Genomic DNA, 22155 nt, shown 5'->3' on the forward strand with positions numbered 1-22155 from the left:
TCGTTCACTAAATGGAGGTTGCATCACTCCTGAAGGTATTAGCTCAGATTTCTCATACGCTCTTCATAATGTTACAGATGTTGTGTTAACATTTCCGAAGAATGCAATGCAAAGAACGGTTTTAGAAAATCCAATGCTTCGAGGTCTTCAGGTCACTATAGATTCCAGAAACTTCCCCGATCAAGCGATGACCACAGTGGGTGACATATTCTTTACACGTATGCTTCAAGCTTCTGATTTAGATGGAGTGAATGAATGCACAGAAGAATACGAGGACTCATTAACTAGACCACTGAATGATGATGATGGCAACCATTAGCTAGAACATGGAAAGACCAAACTTCATTCTTATGCACTATTCCAGTTCAACGTGATGGAGCGGGTATATTCTTTGATGGATTAGAAACTTTCAACTCACAAGTTACAGTACAAGTGAAAGCTTATCCAATCATTCAGGGTGAAAATGACACTTACTGTTCAAAAGTGACAAATCCTCCTCAGGTTTGGTTTACTAGGACTACATATTGGACATGGACACCGGATGAAGGTTTGAAATATCATCCAACAGGTACACCACCGCAGTATAGAAGTTCATATGATGAAATATTGATGAATAGAAATGTTTAAAATTATAAATTTATTTTTGATTAAATGGATTTAAATTCATCCACCCCTTATGAAGAATTAGCAGGAGTATATAATACATACGTAGATGATATGATTAATGAAGCATTGAGTGATAATAGAAATGCTCTATCTAAGGAAAAATTAATGAAAATTCCATATTCTGAATGTTACTTAAATTCAATCACTGCAGCAATTGGTAAACAAAATAAAGGTAAAACATTAACGATATTAAAACAAATTATCATTATTGCTAACACTTCACCCTATTCACATGTGTTAATTTATATCAACCGTTCAGGTTCACCTTCAGATGATACATTTGAATCTTTAAAGCATTTAATCAAAATTCCAATTATTTATTTATCACAAGAAGAAGCAGAAGATTATTTAAAAAACTTTGTAATGTATAAAGAATTATATAATACAATCAAGAAGCAAGGATTAGAGGATAAAATTATTGATAAACAACGGGATGAATTATTTGAAACACTTTCTATTTCAAATTTTGATAGAGAATTTTTGCATTCACTCATTTTTCTAGATGATGCGGTGAAATCAAAACTAATAACTAATGAGAAATCATATTTTAATCAATTATTAACTCAATGTCGACACATTCAGTGTTCATTCTTCATGGCTGTTCAATACTTTAAAGCATTAAGCACAAACATTAAATCAAACCTGTCCACCCTTTTCATTTTCAGTGGTTTTAGTCGTCAACAGTTGAACGTTATGCTTTATCAAGTGAATTTACCAATGAGCATTAATGAACTTTACACACAATATCAACAATTAGGAGAACATGGAAAAATAATAGTTGATTTAAATAAAGGTTCCATTAAATTCGAATAACTTTTTATAATTAATTTTTATTTTTTATTTATAATTAAACATGACAGAAATTGCAAATCTTCTACAGGTTCCATTAAAACAAGGAACAAACAAAAAGGGTGCATATAATAGAACTATGAAAGTTCCAGACGGAATGAAAGAATTAGTCCACATTGTTGCCGGTCTTCAAAAGGATGTTAAACAAATGAGAAACGTTTTAACATTACCAGAAGCTCAAGCATATGCCAAACGTCACGGACCAAATTGGGAAGCACACGAAGCAGACATTACGGGTCCAAATGGAAAACCTGATGGAATAAATGAAGTTTTCGTTACTGATGGTCAAGGAAATATTAAAGTCATAAATGGGTATAAATTAACAATGACGGATTATCCTAAACGTAAAGCATATAATGAACATTATCCTATGCAATTTGATGAAAATGGAAAAGCTGTTAAACAATACATTGGAGAAGGTGAAAATGGTCCAATTAATTCATACCGTCATAATCCATATTCTTACTTCAATGAAGAATTAAATGCTATTGAAGAGGGACCGGATGGATTACCACGATATTCTAACCAGTTTGATGGTCAATATGCAAATTTAAGACCTGAAATTCCAGCTAAGAAATTCTTTAAAGTTGCTTTATTCGATCCAGTTTTCGCAAATGTTAAAGATGAACTTAAACAGCAATTCCAACCAATTATAGTAGCAAGAATTGCATCAGGTGCTTTATCTCAAGCATTCAAAGATTTAATTAAGAAACCATTATATCAGCAACGAGGTTTAACTTATGATTTAGTTAAGGAATCAGATAAAAGAAAATTTGAGAAATCAGATGATTATAAGAATGCAATTAATGAATATATTCGGTCTATTAATTTCGATGAAAATGCTAAAAATCAACTTCATGAACAAATACAGGAAATAATAGATTCAAAAGTTCCAGCAAAATAAAAGTTTAAATATATTTTTTTATTCGAATATAAATGAGAAGACGTTTCACTAGTCAAAAGAACACTAACGCAAAAGCAGAGATTACGGTTGGTTATAACGTAAATGATGATAAATCACGAATTATTCAAAATGTTAAAGTTAATGTTAGTCCTGAATTAACAAGGTCAGCAACTCAACCAAATTTATTAACTCGTGACTTACCGAAGAATGAGGAGAATGAAGAAAACCATGAGAATGGAGACCCAATCATTTTATCTGAACCTGGTAAAGAACCTGTTGAAATTCCCACTTATCCAACATACCCCCCACCTCTTTCATCAAACATCGAGAACCCAGGAATCTACGATTACAGTCGCAATGCGCCATATAAAATAGACATTAATTCTGAATTAATGAAAATTTACCGTGATATCATAACTGATAATTATGATTCAATAATAAATTTAATTGACCAATCCGGTTTAATTATTTTACCTTATGAATCATTAATTCACATTATCGCCATTCTTTGTGATGTTCAAGATTCAGACGTGAAGATTCAATTTTTCATAGATGATGAGGTTTCATGCTGCGGAACAGTTGCAAAAATAAATCCTATAAAGGATATTAGCACAATTAAGATATCAAAGAACGGAACAACAACTGAACTTCATTTAACATATAATGATATTTATAATAAAATAGTTGATGAATATAAAATATCACTTGAAAAATTCTTTGTTAAGGCTATTTAATATTCAAGCATTAACATTATCGAATAATAATCCTTTGAATCATAATCGATAATAATTGACCTTTCACCAGTTTCTATCGTTTGTTTTATTTCTTTTTGTTCCCCACTATCCGGATCGGTCATTGTAATTGTTTTTGTTATAGTATCAGCTTTATCTTTAACTTCAATCTTTTTTCCATCGGGATATTTAAACCAAAATTCCAAAAATTCGATATTGTCAATCTGTTCATATTTTAATCTATCAATTACATTTTTAATACCATCTGAAAATCTTATGAAATGGTCATTATATGGGTTTGATTGAACTAAATTTGAATGAAGTGAAATATAACCTGATGATGAATATGACATCGACTCATATTTTCTGAAAACACTAAAATTTATAACATGAATGAATTTCTTATTCGTTGAATTTATGAATTCTTGAGGTAATCTTATTCTAGTTTTATTTATCACTGGAAAATAACGCTTTACCATATTTTTAATCGTAATAAAAAAATGTCAATTATCAATATTATTTCGAATAATAACTGTGAATTAAATTTAACAGTTAGCGGAATTTATAATGTTACTCTCGTTTCTGTGAGTGGTAAATTTAATCCCATTCTTTTAGACCCTTCAGATTATATATCATTTATTAAAGATGACCATGAGCCGCATAGCGGCGGGGTCGTAGACCTAAAAACGTATGATATGTATATAAATAATGTGATAACGAAATGGGATATTAACATGATTTTAAGTTATTTAAATGAATCATTTATCGTATGGTATGAAGAAAATTTTAAATCAAAACCTGATAAACTTTTTGAACTTGATGAAATAAATAACCTTATTAAATTTCCGCTGAAAATTAAATTTTGTACTCCTCGTCTTCGTTCATTGTTGGGGATATTAAATTTTGAAAAAGATGTTGGGGATGTTTTGTATTCTGACACTGGTTCTAATTTCATTTTAATCAAATGTGATAAAGTTAATACCCCAATGAGATTTTCACATCAAACATTAGACCCTAACTCTTACCCATCAATACAAAACATTTTATCCATCAACTTAAACATATTTTCTTTATCATATCCGTTTCAATTATCCGGGAATTCATTTATTCTTCATTCAAAAGATTTTATCAAATATTAAATTTAGAATAACTGACCTATTTGATTGTGATTTAGAATTTATGAATGAAATATTATGGCAATTTCAAATAGAAAAAAGCTGATGAGATAACAGATTAAATATTATTTTTAAATCGTAATAAATGATTAAACAACAGCAACCACAGACCATTACATACGCCCATATATGCATATAATTCAAAGACGGCAGAACAAACGCAAATGTTGAAATATGGAGATTTGGAGATAGTATTGAAAAATGACCATTTCGAATTCGTTTGCAAAGGTGGTGCAGTGATATCAAATATAAAAGAAATTTTATTTATGAATTCAAAAATTAAAGGAATAATGGATGATATAACATCAATTCCACCAGAAGAACAAAGATATTACGCATTAAATGCATTTCCTAAAGTTTTGAAGATTGGAAGATTTAATTTAAATGAGGAATTCATAAAAGGTTTCCTAAATGAATAATGAAGAAAGCAGATAAGGAATATGTTAACGATGAGTTAGCAAAGAAAGCAGATATATCATTTGTTAACGATGAGTTAGCAAAGAAGGCAGATAAGGAATATGTTAACGATGAGTTAGCAAAGAAGGCAGATAAGGAATATGTTAATGAAAAGATAATGAAATTATAGAAAGGGTTGAATGGTATCATGAACGGACATCGAAGATTCTTAAAACTAAAGCTGATACAGGATGGGTTTCAGAATGTTTAGACCTTAAAGCAGATATATCATTTGTTAACGATGAGTTAGGGAAGAAAGCAGATAAGGAATATGTTAACGATGAGTTAGCAAAGAAAGCAGATAAGGAATATGTTAACGATGAGTTAGCAAAGAAAGCAGATAAGGAATATGTTAACGATGAGTTTAGCAAAGAAAGCAGATATATCATTTGTTAACGAAATATACCAAAGTTTAGTTGGAACAAAAAATATTGAAACTATTGTTGGGACTTTTCTGTCAATGAAGAAAACAAATATTTTAGATGGGAGCTTGTACAGTCCTTAAAGAAATGGTATACGGTATAAACTCATTCCGAAAAATAAACAATGAAATGTATGTAGGCTATATAAAGAATAATGGCACACAAGTTAAAGTTCCATTAGACAACAACTGCTACTTAAACTTATATGGAGACGAACAAAAGAAATATTTAAGAGTTTATGAAATGACGGATATGACATTGTCTAACGTAGCTCCAGCACCGTATTATTATGACTATGGTGTTGACGCACATGTAGACCCAAAAAAAGCAAACATTATATTTAGATTATTATAGATATAAAAGATATAATGCAATAGAAAAAACGAGAATAGTATACTATTATGAAGATGACAAAAATAAATATTATAGTCAAGATTTTACATACCCTGAAAACATAAGATTATATTATAAAAAAATTCTGACACAAACCAGAAGAAACCCGAAATAGTTTACACTATATTTTAAGTTCAAAAGAGACAATCCTATAATATCTCATATGTTTGATTTAATGAACCCAGTAGGTTCTATTTATACATCTATGGATGTGAGAGGTCCTCAAGCAATGTTTGGTGTTGGTGCATGGAACAAATAGTCGACAGGTTTTTGTATTGTGCAAACTCTTCAAAGGAAACAGGGGGAAGTAAAACAATTACGGGTGAAAATTTACCTGCACACAGTCACTACATAGATTTAAGCACATCTCAAGCAGGTTGGCATAAGCATAGATATTGGGATTGGTCAGGAATGACAAAAGGTAAAGGATATGATGTTAAAGATGATGTTAAATTTGCCATAAATTGTTACTGGAGTGACACTCAGGGAGAAGGAAACCATACACATCGCGTTTCAGGATATACACAAACAACGGGACAAAGTAAAGATTACATGCCACCATTTATGACTGTATTCGCATGGTATAGAGTTCAATGAACGCTCAATGTTTGTGAAACAAACTTTAGGAGCTCCAAAAGAGCAAACAGCATAATTTAAATTTTTATTTTAGTATAAATGAAGATTCTACCATATGGTGTTATTGGAAAGAGATAAAAGATGGAAACCCAATATTTGATCCAAAGTTAAAATTAAAGTTACTGACAAGACAACAACTTGAAAAGTTGCTGAAACCAAAACAGAATGAAAAATGAGAAAATGAGAAAATGAGAAAGAAAAAAAATTTAAATTATGCAATTTTATTTTTATCATAAATGACCAAATTAATTAAGCCAACTATTTCTAAATTAATGATACCAATGAAATCATTTCATGGAGTACTTATCCCAGGTTCTTCACAATTAGCCGGGGCAAGTGTTGTGACTCAAGGTGGAACATTAGCGAATCCATTCAAATTATTAACTAAAGATGAACTTAATAAAATGATGATAAAATAACTGATAACAAAATTTTATTTCACTACTACCATAAAAACAGGTGAAAAAACAGGTGATATCTCACCTCTTCACCTAAATTATATTTTAGGTCAAAGCTTCCACGAGAGAAAAGATTCCTCATTCGCTAAGGATTCCAAAAATGAAAAAATCATTGATTTCGGCTGAGAAAAAACAGCAAAACCCTTCTTCCACGGGAACAAAGAAATAAAGAAGAAATAAAGAAGAAATAAAGTAAATTTTTTATTTATTCCCGTGGAAGATAGAGCACTTTTATGATACTTTTTATTCACGACAAACAAGACAAATAAAGAAAATAAGAAAATACGGCGCTGTCGCGGTTCGAACCACAGACCTTGACCCCTCCATAACACCACCTTAGACCACTGTGCTACGTAGCCTGTCGACATAAGATTTTATAAATTGCATATTTGACGTAAATTTATTTCCCAGTTCTTCAAAAATAATTCATAACTACCTTCCTCCTGAACTGTTGTCAAAATGTCATGTTGTCACACTTTTTCAGAGAAGTTAAATGACCTGGTAGCACATGGTAACATGGTAGCACCTTCAGTTCTTCAAAAATAATTCATAACTACCTTCCTCCTGAACTGTTGTCAAAATGTCATGTTGTCACACTTTTTCAGAGAAGTTAAATGACCTGGTAGCACATGGTAACATGGTAGCACCTTCAGTTATTCAAAAATAATTAATTATTGAATAACCTAAAAACATGAGACTTTGTCTCCGGACTCTTTGAGTCACTTAACGATAAAATAAGTGATAACAAATTTTTATTTTTATCATAAATGAATACCCCACAAGCTCAAAATTTACCACGAATCATAACAAGGGAGGAAATGATAAAAATGATGCAAGAACATGTTAAAAATAACAAACCACTAAAATTGAGAAAATGTGGTTATGCGGTAATGATGGAAAGAGAGATGTTGTCGAAGAGGAATAAAAATTAAATTTGGATAGAGTTTAAAAATTCATCTTTATTAAATTCATCTCTTCCAATCAATTTATTTATTCTATTAAATTCTTTTATTTTTGCTTCACTCAGTTTAAGGATTGAACGATAAGTTTCTAATTTTTCGATTATTTCTTTCCTCTCTTTATCGTTTTCAACCCCACCACATTGTGGCTTCTTTTTGTAATAACATATTTTTGATTTAATTCTGTTTAGTTTCTTTTTATATTCATCGTCTGGACTCTTGACTGCTTCGTTGTTACTCATTTCTTACGAAATAAAAAAATTAAATATTATTTAAATATAATGGAGTAATAAAATAAATCGGAATTTCTATTAATTTATTGTCAACTTCAACTAATGCATTGCCGTTAATATATCTAACAAATTCAGCTATTGTGTCAAATCTTCGTCTTCTTTTTGTCATTGATTTATCAGTTTTTCCATAATCGAGATGAATCAAAACTTTATCCCCTTGTTTAAAATTCATGAGCCCCGAATTAATTTGTTCACGTTTAACATCATTCAACCTTTCCATTTGCTTTCTAATATATTCCCATTCTTTTGAAATATCATTTTTCATTTCCACCGGTTTCATGTTTATTGTTCTATGCCATGTATTATTGTAATAATATACTAACTGCTGTATGATGGAGTCATGATTTCCATCCCAGTATATCTGACCATTAACCCCTAACGCATCTCTAAGAGTTCTCATTACCGCATCAACTATTTTATTATGAAACGTATATGGAGAGGATGAAAAGTAAAAATTAATTTGTGGGAAATAATGAGCCATAGCTGCCTGAAATCCTTTATCACCATCACCCCTTATATTATCTACTCTTTCATGATCTAGTAAGTATTGAATAGCTCTTCTTGTTTCCTGTTCTGTTTTCCCTTTCACCGGAATGCAATATAAATATCTGGTGTTAATGTTAATGGCAAATAAATAAGTAACGTTTCCTCTTGAATATTCTAAATGATCGATTTCGTATGAATATGGATATGGTGCAAATGAAGGGCGACTAAATTTTTCCTTTAACGGTTGAATTTTTGGGTCAGTTGGTTTATTTAATATTTTGAAATCCTTTTTAAAATCTTTTTGCTTCTTTAATGTTTGAAATGGATATAATAAAGTGAATGATGAAGGATTAACTGAAGGAGGAGGAGGTACTGTCGTTGGAGGGTTTGGTGTTGCAGGTGGTTTAATTTTATCTGCTTTGATTTTGGATTTCATTCCCCCCTTCATTAATTCTGGATGTATTCTATTCATTTGTTTTAAATATGCTGTATATAAAGGTTTGATATACTTTCCCGCTTCGAGTTTATGTTGAAGGATGAATTCCAAAAGTTGATCTTCATTTAAAAGTCGGGCTGAATATGGTTTAACTAATGAATCATAAATTAAAGCTTGTGCTTCATTTATGGTCTGAAGGACCTGGGCGTTTTGCACCTTTTGTTTTTGTTCCTTTGGTTTTTGCGGCTCAGGATTATATAATTTATATAATTTATATAATTCATCAATATCTTCTTCTGTTAATACTTTATTTTTGAAATCTTTCAATTGTTTAAGTTGTGATTTACTTTTTCCCTTTGAATATTCATTATTTTTAATTTTGTCTTTAATTTTAGAAATTATTTTATCATGATATTTCAAAACTTCATTTTTATAATACGAATAATAATAATCCATATCATCACCCGTTATATTGTTATCATGTTTTTGGAGATATGATTTTAATTCATAATAATTAAGAAAATTTTGATTAAGTACTAAATCATCAATTAAATTTTTTAAATCTACGCTATTCATTTATATAAAAATAAAATAAGTGTTTTAAGGGTGCCCGCCTCTTTGAATCATAGTATCAAAACCATTATTTACGGTTCCTTTTGTCTCTTCTGTGGCATTTTATTAAATAAATGGCATACAACATCCATTTTCACAACATACAGCCTTAGTGTGTGCTCCTGTTAATGCAGTCTTACCGATTGTTAAGCGAGTCATTGACCCGTTTTTAAGTTGTAAATTAATATTCTGACCATCAAATATCACTTTATCATTTATTATATCCAAATAATTTTTAGGTGTTAATTGTTTATTTTGTCGTAAACTAACTCCTTTCATTTTTTGTGCAATCTTTTTAAAATCACTTCCATCAATTGAACCGTTGAATGAAGTATAACACTTAGGACATAAAGCAACCATGTTATCACCTTGTTTCTCAATTGCTAAACCCAATAACTTCTTCTCATGTGCTTTTTCTTCAGCTTTATTCTTTAATTTAGGTTTAAATTTCTCATTAAAACAGAAGAAATCAAAAGGTGCGAATTTGTAAATGTTTTTATCATAAAATTTTTTATCGGTTACAATTGCTTGAAATGCTTGAGTGTTAGGAAGATTTGGGTCGCCAGCGATTGCCCAATAAGATGAATCAGTATCACCTTCAATGAAATGAAAACGATTAACATCCATGCATTTATACATAAAATCATAAATGAAAACCAAATACCAGTATTTTGCGTTATCTAAAGTGAAGAATGCCTCTTGTAAACATGTATCACATCTATAAAATCTATCTTTAAGCATCACTTGATACGTATCCTCTCCTATTTCTCTTATGTTTTTAAACTTATTTGACATACATGCAACGCGTGCCTTCTGTGCATTCATTATTTTAGTCTTTGCGTAATTTTGTGTATTCATTGCATCGTAACCATATGATCCATTAAGTGAAATCTTGCAAAATAAACTTTTTCCTTTATTTCCTTCTAATTCAGCCTTTTGTCTTTCGTTCATAAATTCATTCGCAAATTCATTAAAACAAGTATTTTTCGTAAATGTTAAAATTGATTGAATGTCATCAATGATAAAATGAAATCTGTCTATTAGATACCAAAGATAATAAGAAGAAAATGGTTGATATTGGTTGTGTGTTGATGCTAACTGAGTTAATTTCCTCTGTTTCTGGTCAACTGGTAGATTGTTTGATTTCATGTAATTATACATAAAACCACCAATTGTTTTTTCATCTGTGATAATATCAAAGTTTCTTATTATTGGTAAAAAGTTTATGTAATCATTAATGTATTTTTCATCAATGTGACCCTTTACTTCAGCCACGAATAAAGTATTTTTCTTCTTAATTATTCCCAGTGCTTTTGCTTTCTTTGTTGCTGTATCACAAATGATAACACCATTCAATCTTCCCGGCATATACATTTTATGGTCAGTATATTGAATGAAATCATGAGGATTAGATGAAAATGATGAAGGATATAATGAATTAAAGTCAACACCAACGAAATGAGTCATAATGTTGGAAGTGTCCTCATTTGATACAGTTTTAGTTTCTGGATTATATGAAAGTTTATTAATGTGCGTGATTCCTTTAAGATTTACTCTATGTTGAACATTTGATAAACCACCAGTAATTCCATTACGGAGGATGTGATAAGCTTCAACTGAATCTAGAGTCATTGGTAAATTATTTTTTAATGTATAATTTCTTAAATTGATTCTTAAACGTTGAACATCTTCATCTTTATTTGATTTTACGACATTGCAATAACAACACATTAACTGACAATTTTCTTTGGTATGTGGTTTTTCATTATCGATTCTATCTAATGTTGGTTTATTAGCATATGTAAACGCTTTACCACACATTTTGCATTTAGATGAAAGGATTAAATCGTGATAGTATTGATAGTCATCCATTGAAACATTGTTTTTAGTATCCCTTTCTGCTTTTTCATCTTGTTTCTTATATGAATCAATTTTATATTTCCAATACTTTTTTGTTAATTCAAAACTTGATTCCACATTTTCTTCTTCTGGATATGTTTCGTTAGGATTGAAGTTCTTATATGCTAACGCGTAACGAATCATTGATGCATTCGATGATAAAGAAAGATTATGAAGCATGTCAATTTTATAAACAAATGTTTCTTCAATAATTTTATCAATTGGGTCAATCATAATTTCAACGTCTTTATTGCAATAATGAATAAAATATTCTAATCTATTCTCAAAATTTTTAGCATCATTGAGATATATTTGATAATCTGAATCGGATATTGTTTCTTGAGTTAATGCTGAATAAAATGAATCTTGAGTGAATGGTTCCACTTTATATAATTCATCTTCGTAATTCTCCCATGTGATGAATTGATAAGGGAAAAAGGATTTAACACGTGATTTATTGTTTCCGAAATCTTGAGTGAATTGGTCTAATGTTCCACCCGCTATATAATTTCTGATGTCAATAAATCTTAATTCATATGGACAGTTTGTTTTCTTTACAATGATTTGCTTAAATTGAGAAGAAGAACCCAGCATTGATTTTATTTTCCATTTTGCAGTGTTTAAATCACGAAGAATTAAATTTAAATCAAACTTTCCCGAATTAAAACCTATGATATTCACTTTATTGAATTCCTCATCTAGAAGTTCTTTAAATGCTTCCTTCTGTTTTTCATTTAATGTATGGGACAAAGTCCCCGCCGTTTGGTCCGTTTGCGGCTTCATTAATTCTTCATATTGTTCAATATTTGATTTAGCAACTAATGAACAGGTTGAAAATAAAAATTCAATCCAATCAGAGATGAACGAATCACTTGATGTTAAGCAAAAATTCCTCGTAAATGTTTTATCACGGTCTACGACCTCGCCGCTTCGGTCTGAAAGACCTTCAGGACTCAAAGAGTCCGTTTGCGGCTTTATTTTGACAGTTGATGATACCATAAATGGTTTTAAGTAAGCGTTCAAAGTTGCACATTCAGAAAGTTGAAGTTCTTCTTTAGTCTCTAATGTTTCGAAGTCAAAAGTAATATAATATCTTGTTGGTTTATAATATTCCTGCAAATTGTGGCTAATAGCCATTGATATATCTTCTGTTTCGTGATATGTGGTGCATATGGTTGTTGTGTGTTTTGCAATTGAACGTCTTGAATTAATCTTCCATTATTTTCTTTACATTTCTCACAATGCTTTAAAAATCTTCTTTGGTTTTTCCTTTCTGGGTCATCACGGATAGAATATACTTCTTCTTTGCAAAAGGGGCAAACTTTATATCCTGTGAGTGCTTCAACGTCTGTAATTCTGTCAGCGTGAAGTTTTCCACATGGACTCTGTGTTAATAAAATATTTACTGTTTCAAATTCTGGATCTATCATTATTGATTCCACTAATGGAAAGTCTACCTTATTTATGTCTACGTCTTCTGGTTGAGGGTCACAATAATAAAAATCAATATTAACGTTTAACATTCTTGCTAACCTCTCACTTTCTGATGAAATGTCAAATCCTTCATATGCATCTATGGCTTCATTTAAATAACTTCTACGAGTTTTAGGATTAACACCATCAGGAATGTTATAGAAGCGTTTAAATAACCTTCTACCTTCGGCTCTTATTTGATTATCATTCATTTTAGCTGTTCCGTTTTTGTTCATTTATGTAAGAATAAAAAATTAAAAAATAAATAAAAATAAAGTTTATTTTTTTTAAAGTCCAGGGCTAAAGTCCATAAAATGAATTAAGAACACATAAATTTTTATCATCTGCGACGTGACGAATACATTTTAATTTACTCAAGAATGCGTACCCTGATACATTAAATCTAATTCCTGTCTTATTTAATTTCACAACTTTGAAAAGGAATGTATGAATAGCTATAAAATGATGAGATGATGTTTTATGGGTTGCTTCCATTTTTTCTGAAATAAATGAATAAATATAATGTTTATAAGTTTTCATATCTTTTATATTCTTAATAACGAATGGTATAGACCTTTCAACTTCGTCTTCCTTCGGTGCTGTTCTTTCATATGAAACATTATTAGTATCTTCAATAATGAAACCACAATCGCATAAAATTTTATATGTACCAATTGTTTCTTTTGATATTTTATCTAACAAATCAAAAACTTTATCAACACCTGCACATTTATTTAAATAATAATTTGTGTAAATATCATGGTCTTCTTTCTTAATCGTATTTGTTGCATATGTTACATTTTTCAGTGCTTTTTTGAATTTTTCAGAATCAAGAGGAGGTGAAAGTAATATACATGGATAATCTCCATCGTCAATAAATTGTAACTTATGTTTATGAATAAATTTTGTGCCTTCTTCTGAAAGTGTTTCATCTATTTCACCATCTAATAAATTTTTAGTAGATTCCAAAAAGTAATTTTTATATCTTTCTTCATGAGATTTTTGAACTTCTGATTCTGAAGCTGGGATATTCATTAAACCCTCTACTTCATTCTCATTATATTTTTCAACTTCTCTTAATTCCTTAATTTTTTCATCTATTTCATCTCTTATTTTTTCCAGTCTTTCAATTTCATCATATTCATCATCTTTAATCCGTTCTTCATAATATTCAGGGAAAACATCAGGTTCTTTAGGTTTTTCTTCTTCAGATGTGGGATATAAGAAATTTATAACATCATCTTTATTCATTTTTCCATCATAATCTAAATCATTTAATAACTCCGCGAATTTTTGACAATTTCTTAAATAATATTTATTAACTTCATAACTCGCCTCCTCTAATATATCCTTTATTTCCTCGTTTGTGAATCCCAATTTTTTAACGTCGTTAGTCTTGACACTCATTTTCATACGAATTAAAAAAATAAATTATTCAAAAAATGTAAGACATGAATTTTTAAAGTTTATTTTTTTATTTTTTTTATTTTTTTTTATTTCATTATGTATGGGTTTAGTGAAAATTTCTTACGATTCTGAAAATTTTTAAATCTTGATTTATTCAAAAACGTAAGAATAAAAACCGTAAAAATCATACATTTTTTACTTCATATGTAAAAAAAAATGATACAAAATCGCTCAAAAATGTATGAATTCTTACGTTTACAAAAAAAGTCACAAAACCCGTCAACATATACTACTAAAAATCAAAAAATTAGATCAACCTTGGCAATTAAACTTTATTAAATAATAGTTGTTTATAAATTATATTATATTATCATTTAATATTATTTTGATAATGAAGATTTTAAGAATATCATGTAAAAACTTTTTTCCAAAATCCTCAGGAATTAAGGGATTTTTGAATTTTAAGAATTTTTTTCGAATTTTTTCGAAAAAAAAAATATTTTCAGAACAGCCTTAACGGCTAAGATTTAGGAACAATGTTAAGTATCAAAAAGAAAGGAGGTCTGATATAAACAACATATATCGTTGAAGGTTGAAAAAATCTCTAATATTTGAGCCCAAAATTTCAAATTTTAATTTTTTGAAAAAAGAGGCCACCCGTATGTACGTTTATTTGAGAGGAGGAGGATTATATTTTTGAAAGGGTGAAACATTATGAATATGTTAATTATATAATAATATGTATTATTATAAAAAAGAAAAAATAAAGCACGTTAAAATTTTTCTTGATTTTTTACAAAATCTACTTAGAATTATGCAAAATATGACTAAATAATTATAAATTTCAAGTTAAATTTTAATTTTGATAAATAATTTAAAAGTAGTATATGTTGAAGGGTTGTGTGACTTTTTTTGTAAACGTAAGAATTCATACAATATTGAACGATTTTGTATCATTTTTTTTAACATATGAAGTAAAAAATGTATGATTCTTACGGTTTTTATTCTTACGTTTTTGAATAAATCAAGATTTAAAAAATTTTCAAAATTGTAAGACATTTACACTCAGCCCATACATAATGTAATGAAATAAAAAATAAAAAAAATTAATTTTAAAAAGAATTTGATGAGTTCAACATTGAACTTTAAGAAATTAAAAAAAAAAAAAGGTAGTGGGGCTTCCAGGGGCTGCGCCCCTTCTAGCCCTGAAGTTTTTATTTGGAGGGCCTCCAGGCACTTCGTGCCCTCTAGCCCTGAAGATGTTTAGTATAAATGAAGTTTTTTGGGTACTGGGGGCTTCCAGGCGCGTTGCGCCCTCTAGCCCATAAAAAATTTTTGAGAGTCGTCGCTGTTGACTTTTTTTGTAGAGCACTCAAAATAGTATAACTTTGTCCGGACAAGTAAGGGTCTATCGTCGCTACAGGAAAAGTTACGGGCGTTCCAAGGAAGTATACTTTGAGAGACTCTTTAGAAACTTTAGACGTTTTACATAACCATCCATGCTTTTACTTTACATCCGATAAAAGTGGTTTGGAAACCGTTATGAGATGGTTAGAGGACATACATGACTATGAGTTTAGATATGACAAGATAGAATATGAGAGAGGTCCTATAAACCGGAGAAAGTGTCATATAACATCTGTCAAAAACCGCTTTTTAACTTCACTTAAAATGCCACGTAAGCTACGTAAGAATATACGTAAGAGGAAGAGAGCATTGAAACATCCAATAGTAAAACTAACACCACAACAACAGTTGCAACAACAAATGCTGAATGACCCCACTATGTTGCAACAAATGTCAAGCAATCCTATGCTTTTAAACCGAGTTTTGGTGCACAGAGTGGAGGTTTAAGAGCGGCACTTTTGCGAAAATGGCAGGCTATGGTGGAGCTGCAGACGGAACAGCATATAACCCTCAAAGTCAAATGAATTTGAGTTCACTCAAAAATCAAATATCAGATGTCAAAAAGTCAAACATAGACATACAGAAACAAATAGGTGAAAACGAAAAGAAACTAGAATATGACAGACACACAAAGAAACTCAATGAGTTAAACGTAGAGAAAAAGAAGAAAGAAGAACAACTGAAAGAACTAAGTACAGAGGAATATGCGAAAAAAGTGTCAGAAAAAGCAGCAGAAGTAGCAAAAATGGAACAAGATGTTGTAAATTTGAAAAACCATACTACTCAATATAAAGTACTGAAAGATGAAGAGATAAAACAAAAAGCCATGAAGACATATATGGATAGCGATGAGTAAAAAAAAGAAGTTGAAGCAAATGTAAAGGCAGAAAAACTTTTACAGTTGCAAAACCAAACCGTACAGTATGAAAACTTAGCACAAGAAAGTAAAAATAACGACGCAGCCATGCAAAAGGCAATGAAAAGCGCAGAATATATAAAAGCTAACAATGACTGGTTAGATACCCAAGCCAACGCTAAAGCAGCCCAACTTATAGGGTCAATAAGGACAAAAATACAAGCGGATGAAGACAGTTCAAATGAAGCTTTAACAAATGCTGACTTTAAGAACGCCTTCGAAGCTCTTCATAGTAAGGTGAAACTAGTGAACGACTTCTCATCTGGAAAGAAACTGAAGTCTGAAGGTTTCGACAAAGAGTTAAGAGAAGTAGCACAAAATATGACGAAAATAACAGATGCAGCAACGAGACAGGCAGTTCAAAGTGCCTATGACGCCGTTAGAGCAACTGTTGTGGAAAGTCAAGAAAAGAGTTACAACAGACCAAAACAGACCTAGTAAATGCTTTCTTAAAAACGAAAAGTCAGGTAGGACATTATGCTGCAGATGGAACATATGTGCCAGCTGGTGGAACTTATATACCAGCTGGTGGAACTTATATACTAGCTAGTGGAACTTATATACCACCAAACCCTCCAAGAGAAGCACCTGCACCAGGACTACCTAAAACATTTACATCGTCACATGGACACAGACACAGGCATGCACCAAAACCAACACAACAACCAACAGTTCAAAATCCAGCACAACAACCAACAGTTCAAAATCCAGCACAACAACAACAACCAGCACAACAACCACCTCCACAACCAGCACAGCAACCAACAGTTCAAAACCCTGCACAACAACAACCACAAACAGAGCAAGGACATAAAAGAAGTAGAGAACAAGGAAACAAAGATTTCTTAAAAATGCTTAAGGAAGAATATGGTTACCCAGCTACTCTTGACTTTAGTGACAGATATAAAGAAGCTATTAGAAAGTTCAAGGAAGGAAATACTGACCCGAACCTATTTAGCTTTATGGCTCAGCACCAAATGGGATATAATTTCAAACCTGGAAAATACAAGCTCGCTAAGGGATATGATTTAATAGCATATCATCCAAATGACATGACGAATTTACTCCGAGATATTTGGTGTCAGAGCTAAATGACAATTCAACTCTCTTCATGAAACGCGTAAAAAATAGAGACGGAACGAAAGAAGAAAGGTTTATGAGTCCGGATGACTTAGATAGGGAACTTGTTAAAACGGTCTCGGAATATATGAAATGCCAGCAGATGAGGTACAAGAAACTCCACAGGAAGAAGTTCAGATACAACCAGACATGGAAGAAATAGTTCAGCAACAACAGCTAGAAGAGCCTGAAGGAAACGAACAAGTCCCTCCTTTGGAAACTAACTTCACAGAACTAGATGAAGATTTGGAACAGCCGAAAAATCTTGACCCTCAACAAGAGTATGAGGTGAATATGGAATCTTTCCAAGAGTCTAAGAAAAATTCGGCTGACATAGTAGAAGAATATCGAAAAATGTTTGCCGACATACAAAAGACTCCAACACAGATGAAAATATTCAGCATAGAATGGAGGTACTGAAAGAAAATGTACGCAAATACAATAACCCTTTTTACTTACGACCATATAACGTTCAATCTTTGGCTGAACTCGGTGAAAATAAAAGGTTAAATTTCAACAAAACATATAGAAATGAAACATTGTTTAAAGTTCATTCAGAACCTAACCAATATGGAAACAAACCTACTTTTGTTTCTGCAGACTATGGAACTACAATGAGATGGGGTCATAAAGCTAAATCCGGATAGGTGGTTCATAAACTTACAACCACAATTCCAAGAAGTTGTAGACGCAATGGAAGTCAATGGTGAACCAGATATAGCTGGTATTTTCAGCGCGGCTTTAATGCCATTGAAAGATATGAAACATGCAGATATTTTGGACCAGTATGAAATGAACATGGCTGATGGAAATATAACACCTGACGTTCTAGAACATTTATCTCAAAGAACTACACAGAACCATAAAGATGGTATATTTGGTGAAGAGTTTAGAAAGAAAGTTAGGGAAGAGAAGGAAGAGAACCTATTGTACATGACCTTGCAAACGAAAGTTTACAAAATGTCATAAAAACTTACTTTGCAGACAATGAACCGAGAAGGGATGAATATTTAAGAAAACTCAAATGGACAGTACCAAATGAAATGTTAGTATTGAAAAACATGTTCCTTGACAAAATAAAACCAACTACAGAAATAAATGACGCAAGACTGAAACATTGGGTAAAAGCTTTCCCATTCACAAAAGATATTATTGGTAACATGGAAAGAAAACCAGAATGGCTACAAAAACATATATTTGGAAACGAGCTTATTCCATATGGACAAGCTCTGTTTGAAGAGCTTGAACCGGAAACTCAGGAAAGAGTCATGCAAACAATACGCGAAGACTCAAATACAAACTATGACAAAATCTTTCTAGGATATAGGTTACCTGAGATGGGCGACCAGAGCCCAAAGGCAAAAAGGACATGGGAAATTTACAACATACTAGGTGAACATGAGGCAAAGATGCAACAACTTGAAGCAGAGGGCAAGTTACCAAAAGCGACACCAAAGAAGAAGAGAAGAGTAGAACAAAGTGAAAGTAGTGAAGAAGTAACTTCATCTAGTGAAAGTAGTGGCAATGAAGGAAAAAGAAGAGTTAAAAACTCAGCCAGGAAGAAAGTAAAGCTTGGTCCACGGGGGTTCTATTATGACACATAAATCCAACTATTCTATATTTTTACCCATATGAAATGTACGCCGCTCAGAATATAACGCCAACAGTTTTGGATGCCATGAACGGAAATGTTTCCGAATGGTATAACGAATGCGACAATGCCATTAGAAGGTCAGAAATAGTTCCTGGAACTTACGAATATACAACTGCTGTTTCTTATGGAAACGTAGGTGAGTTTGGAGAAGGTTCTTCAACAACAGTAGATATTGCTTGCGACAGGTTTCATATTATTTCTATTGACAACTCATTCTTATACGTGGAACAAGCCATTGAAATAAAACCTTCTGCCAAGTTGTCTGACAAGAAAGGTTGCAATGGAATTTTCTATGTCGGATACCAATATGCTCCAGAAGTTTTCATGGGATATAAGATATATTCTAACTCTGACTTAGTTCAAACAGTAACATGGGCAAACTATGAATGGTTCGCTTTGAGAAACTCAGTACAACCACAAGCTAGAGAACAAACAGACCAGTATGCAACTATTGAGAAAATAAGAAGACTTGACCCTAACGTTCCAGGAGTTTATGTTAACCTTTCTGGTTCAGATGGAAATGCTGTCACTAAAGTAAAACTGAAACTTAGAGTTCCTTTGTCATCTTTCCTCATCTTCAGGTTTTTAAGATACTTGCCAAACTGGGCAGGAAAAATTTCTATTGAACTTACTCCAAGCAAAAATAACTTAGTCATTGCACCAACACAAGACCCATTCACTATTACAGACGTAGAGGGAACAATTAAAACGTCATTCGCCGACTTTTGCAAAGACAAAGTTGACTTAGACTTTGGTTTCTCAAACTTCAACACTGAAGTAAACTATTATTTCAATGCTGCTGGAACTGCTTGGGACCCAGTTAAGTTCACATGCGAAAAATTTGAATGCAAGAGAATAGAAAGCAGACTTGCAGTCTATATGTTGGACCCAGATATTTCAAATGCTTTAGCTGCCAAATATATTGCAGTTCCACTTATGTTCCCTATACACCAAATATCTGTCAAAGACTTTGCAGGTGAAGTTGGAAACCAAAGTGCTGACCCAGGTGCAAGAACAGATATTGCCTTAACAACTGCAATGAAACATGCAGATACTATGTTTGTACTGTTCAGACGAACTATAAATGACTATTCTTGTTTCTACAACCCCGGTATTAAATATCATATAAACATAGATGGCAAATATTATCCAAGAGAAGAATATTCTACAGTTGAGGATATGAGGTCATACAACTTGACATTAGATGCTATGAACTTTAACAACAACTTCACAACAACCATTAACCCTGAAATGCAAAGTTCTATTATGCCATATGTGAAAGTATGGACTCATACAGGAGGTCAAAAAACTCAATATACAAATGGAGACCGTTCAAACTTTTGGCTTGGCATTCCATTTGCTGACTCAGAAGACTTTATGGGTGGTATTTCAACTGTTGGTACAGTTCAAATACAATATACTGGTGACAGAGACGGTCCAGATGAATTGAAAGCAAAGAAGTTTACAAAACCAATAGCACTTTTCACGGAAGATGCTCTTTTGAAGATTCGTTCGATGAAACCTGCTGGGGCTCCTCAGATTGGCATAACGACAGCTTCCATCGAGCAGATTTTGGCAGCAGGTCAGTAAGTTGTTCTTGAACTGACTTCTCTCCGTCAAATATTGACAGTACGCCAGTTTTGACATAATATTGTATTATAAACTTACCTTTAGAAATATCTGTAAGTTTTGTTGTTATATTTTTGTCTGCTTCAAGAACTTTCACCATTTCAGTTATACCAACTTTCTTTGCTTTATGAAAATATTTTGGTTCAGCAAAGACTGCTATTCTATAACATTTTCCATTGTTTGTGTAAAGAACTATTCTGTCAATGTATTTGTATTGTTTGTGTGTGTAAACTTTGTTTGCTTCAATTCGAAGAGATACTCAAATACGTCCATCTTTTTATTCTAAGTAAAATGTCATTTCCGAAAAATAGAAGCGTAAGTGTTTCAAAAGGTTTAATGGCGGTGGCAGATGTGAAGTTAAATTCACCAACTCAAACAAACAGTCAAAGTGTTATTGTCAATGTCAAAGACAGAGATGTTGAAGTGGGGAAACCATACGAAGACGAAGATGGTATAACAATAGTTCCTGTAAAAGAACAACCAACATACCCTGAAGTTAGCAGAGACTTAAGTTCTGTTGCAGATATTCGAAACGACTACCAACAACTGAAAGACAAACTTCAAACTCAGGAGAAGATTTGTCAAGCTTTAGGTATAATGTTAAACTTGGTCGAACACAACCCTGTAAAAGTGAACTCATATGTCATTGCACCTCATGAAGTTTTGAAAGAACTATTGAAACTTTTGACAGAGGCAGACGATATAAACATCAAAGAAATAGAACCCGACGTTAGTTGCTGTGGTGTTTCATATAATGTCATTGACAAGATATACGTTATGAAAGGAGGTGAAACGTTGAACTTAAAATATAGTTTCCCAGACGTTATAAAAATATTTGACGACCACAACATTTCATTAAAATTTATTTGCTAAGTAAAAATGTCAAAACTTCTTGAAAGATGTTTGAAGAAAATAATATAGACTTTATTTCATGTAAAGGACTTTACACACTTTTGAAGATATGAAAGACCCTGTTTTGTTTGTTCGTGTAGACAAAGGAAAGTTCTATGTCTTTACAAAATATTTGAACTTCTTAGACAGAGAACTTCAAGAAACGCCATGTGAAAGTTTAGATGAAGTTCTTCTCCACTTTCAGAAAAACTTTTAAATATATGTAAATGGCAGAAGACATAGTGGTTTATACTATTACGACTAAAAACCCTGAGTCATATAAT

At 31.7% G+C, this 22155-nt stretch overlaps 9 protein-coding genes and 3 pseudogenes across 12 annotated transcripts, besides 2 other annotated features; 8 read left to right on the plus strand and 4 right to left on the minus strand.

The window, feature by feature from the left end:
• The first annotated feature begins 52 nt into the window (after window positions 1–52).
• Window positions 53–14223: a mobile genetic element.
• On the plus strand, window positions 1520–2101 carry TVAGG3_0906290 (uncharacterized protein; the record flags this gene model as incomplete). Its single annotated transcript, XM_051251556.1, has 1 exon — window positions 1520–2101. A coding segment is annotated over one exon (582 nt), but the record flags the coding sequence as incomplete, so codon positions are not given.
• On the plus strand, window positions 2452–3153 carry TVAGG3_0906300 (uncharacterized protein; the record flags this gene model as incomplete). The annotated part of the gene is made up of 1 exon (XM_001584133.2): window positions 2452–3153. The coding sequence occupies one exon, from the start codon at window positions 2452–2454 to the stop codon at window positions 3151–3153; it is 702 nt and encodes a 233-aa protein (XP_001584183.2).
• On the plus strand, window positions 4411–6017 carry TVAGG3_0906310 (annotated as a pseudogene). Its single transcript has one exon. A coding segment is annotated over exon 1 (1607 nt).
• TVAGG3_0906320 (uncharacterized protein) lies at window positions 7619–7891 on the minus strand (the record flags this gene model as incomplete). The annotated part of the gene is made up of 1 exon (XM_051251557.1): window positions 7619–7891. One exon carries the CDS (start codon window positions 7889–7891, stop codon window positions 7619–7621), a length of 273 nt encoding a protein of 90 aa, XP_051077131.1.
• Window positions 8150–9440, minus strand: TVAGG3_0906330 (integrase core domain containing protein family; the record flags this gene model as incomplete). Its single annotated transcript, XM_051251558.1, has 1 exon — window positions 8150–9440. A coding segment is annotated over one exon (1291 nt), but the record flags the coding sequence as incomplete, so codon positions are not given.
• Window positions 9543–10115, minus strand: TVAGG3_0906340 (uncharacterized protein; the record flags this gene model as incomplete). The annotated part of the gene is made up of 1 exon (XM_051251559.1): window positions 9543–10115. One exon carries the CDS (start codon window positions 10113–10115, stop codon window positions 9543–9545), a length of 573 nt encoding a protein of 190 aa, XP_051077133.1.
• Window positions 10400–11609, minus strand: TVAGG3_0906350 (DNA/RNA polymerase superfamily; the record flags this gene model as incomplete). The annotated part of the gene is made up of 1 exon (XM_051251560.1): window positions 10400–11609. A coding segment is annotated over one exon (1210 nt), but the record flags the coding sequence as incomplete, so codon positions are not given.
• Window positions 14224–15926: 1703 nt separating the features above from the next.
• On the plus strand, window positions 15927–16748 carry TVAGG3_0906370 (annotated as a pseudogene). The gene has a single exon. A coding segment is annotated over exon 1 (822 nt).
• Window positions 16749–16899: 151 nt separating this feature from the next.
• On the plus strand, window positions 16900–17978 carry TVAGG3_0906380 (annotated as a pseudogene). Its single transcript has one exon. A coding segment is annotated over exon 1 (1079 nt).
• Window positions 17979–18254: 276 nt separating this feature from the next.
• Window positions 18255–20899: a mobile genetic element.
• Window positions 18741–19301, plus strand: TVAGG3_0906400 (protein of unknown function, DUF4106 family; the record flags this gene model as incomplete). The annotated part of the gene is made up of 1 exon (XM_051251561.1): window positions 18741–19301. The coding sequence occupies one exon, from the start codon at window positions 18741–18743 to the stop codon at window positions 19299–19301; it is 561 nt and encodes a 186-aa protein (XP_051077135.1).
• Window positions 20231–20811, plus strand: TVAGG3_0906410 (protein of unknown function, DUF4106 family; the record flags this gene model as incomplete). The annotated part of the gene is made up of 1 exon (XM_051251562.1): window positions 20231–20811. A coding segment is annotated over one exon (581 nt), but the record flags the coding sequence as incomplete, so codon positions are not given.
• A 417-nt stretch (window positions 20900–21316) lies between the features above and the next one.
• On the plus strand, window positions 21317–21853 carry TVAGG3_0906420 (protein of unknown function, DUF4106 family; the record flags this gene model as incomplete). Its single annotated transcript, XM_051251563.1, has 1 exon — window positions 21317–21853. The coding sequence occupies one exon, from the start codon at window positions 21317–21319 to the stop codon at window positions 21851–21853; it is 537 nt and encodes a 178-aa protein (XP_051077137.1).
• Window positions 21854–22155: the final 302 nt, after the last annotated feature.

This window comes from Trichomonas vaginalis, chromosome I (assembly GCF_026262505.1).
Source record: "Trichomonas vaginalis G3 chromosome I, whole genome shotgun sequence".
NCBI classification, from domain to species: Eukaryota; Parabasalia; order Trichomonadida; family Trichomonadidae; genus Trichomonas; species Trichomonas vaginalis.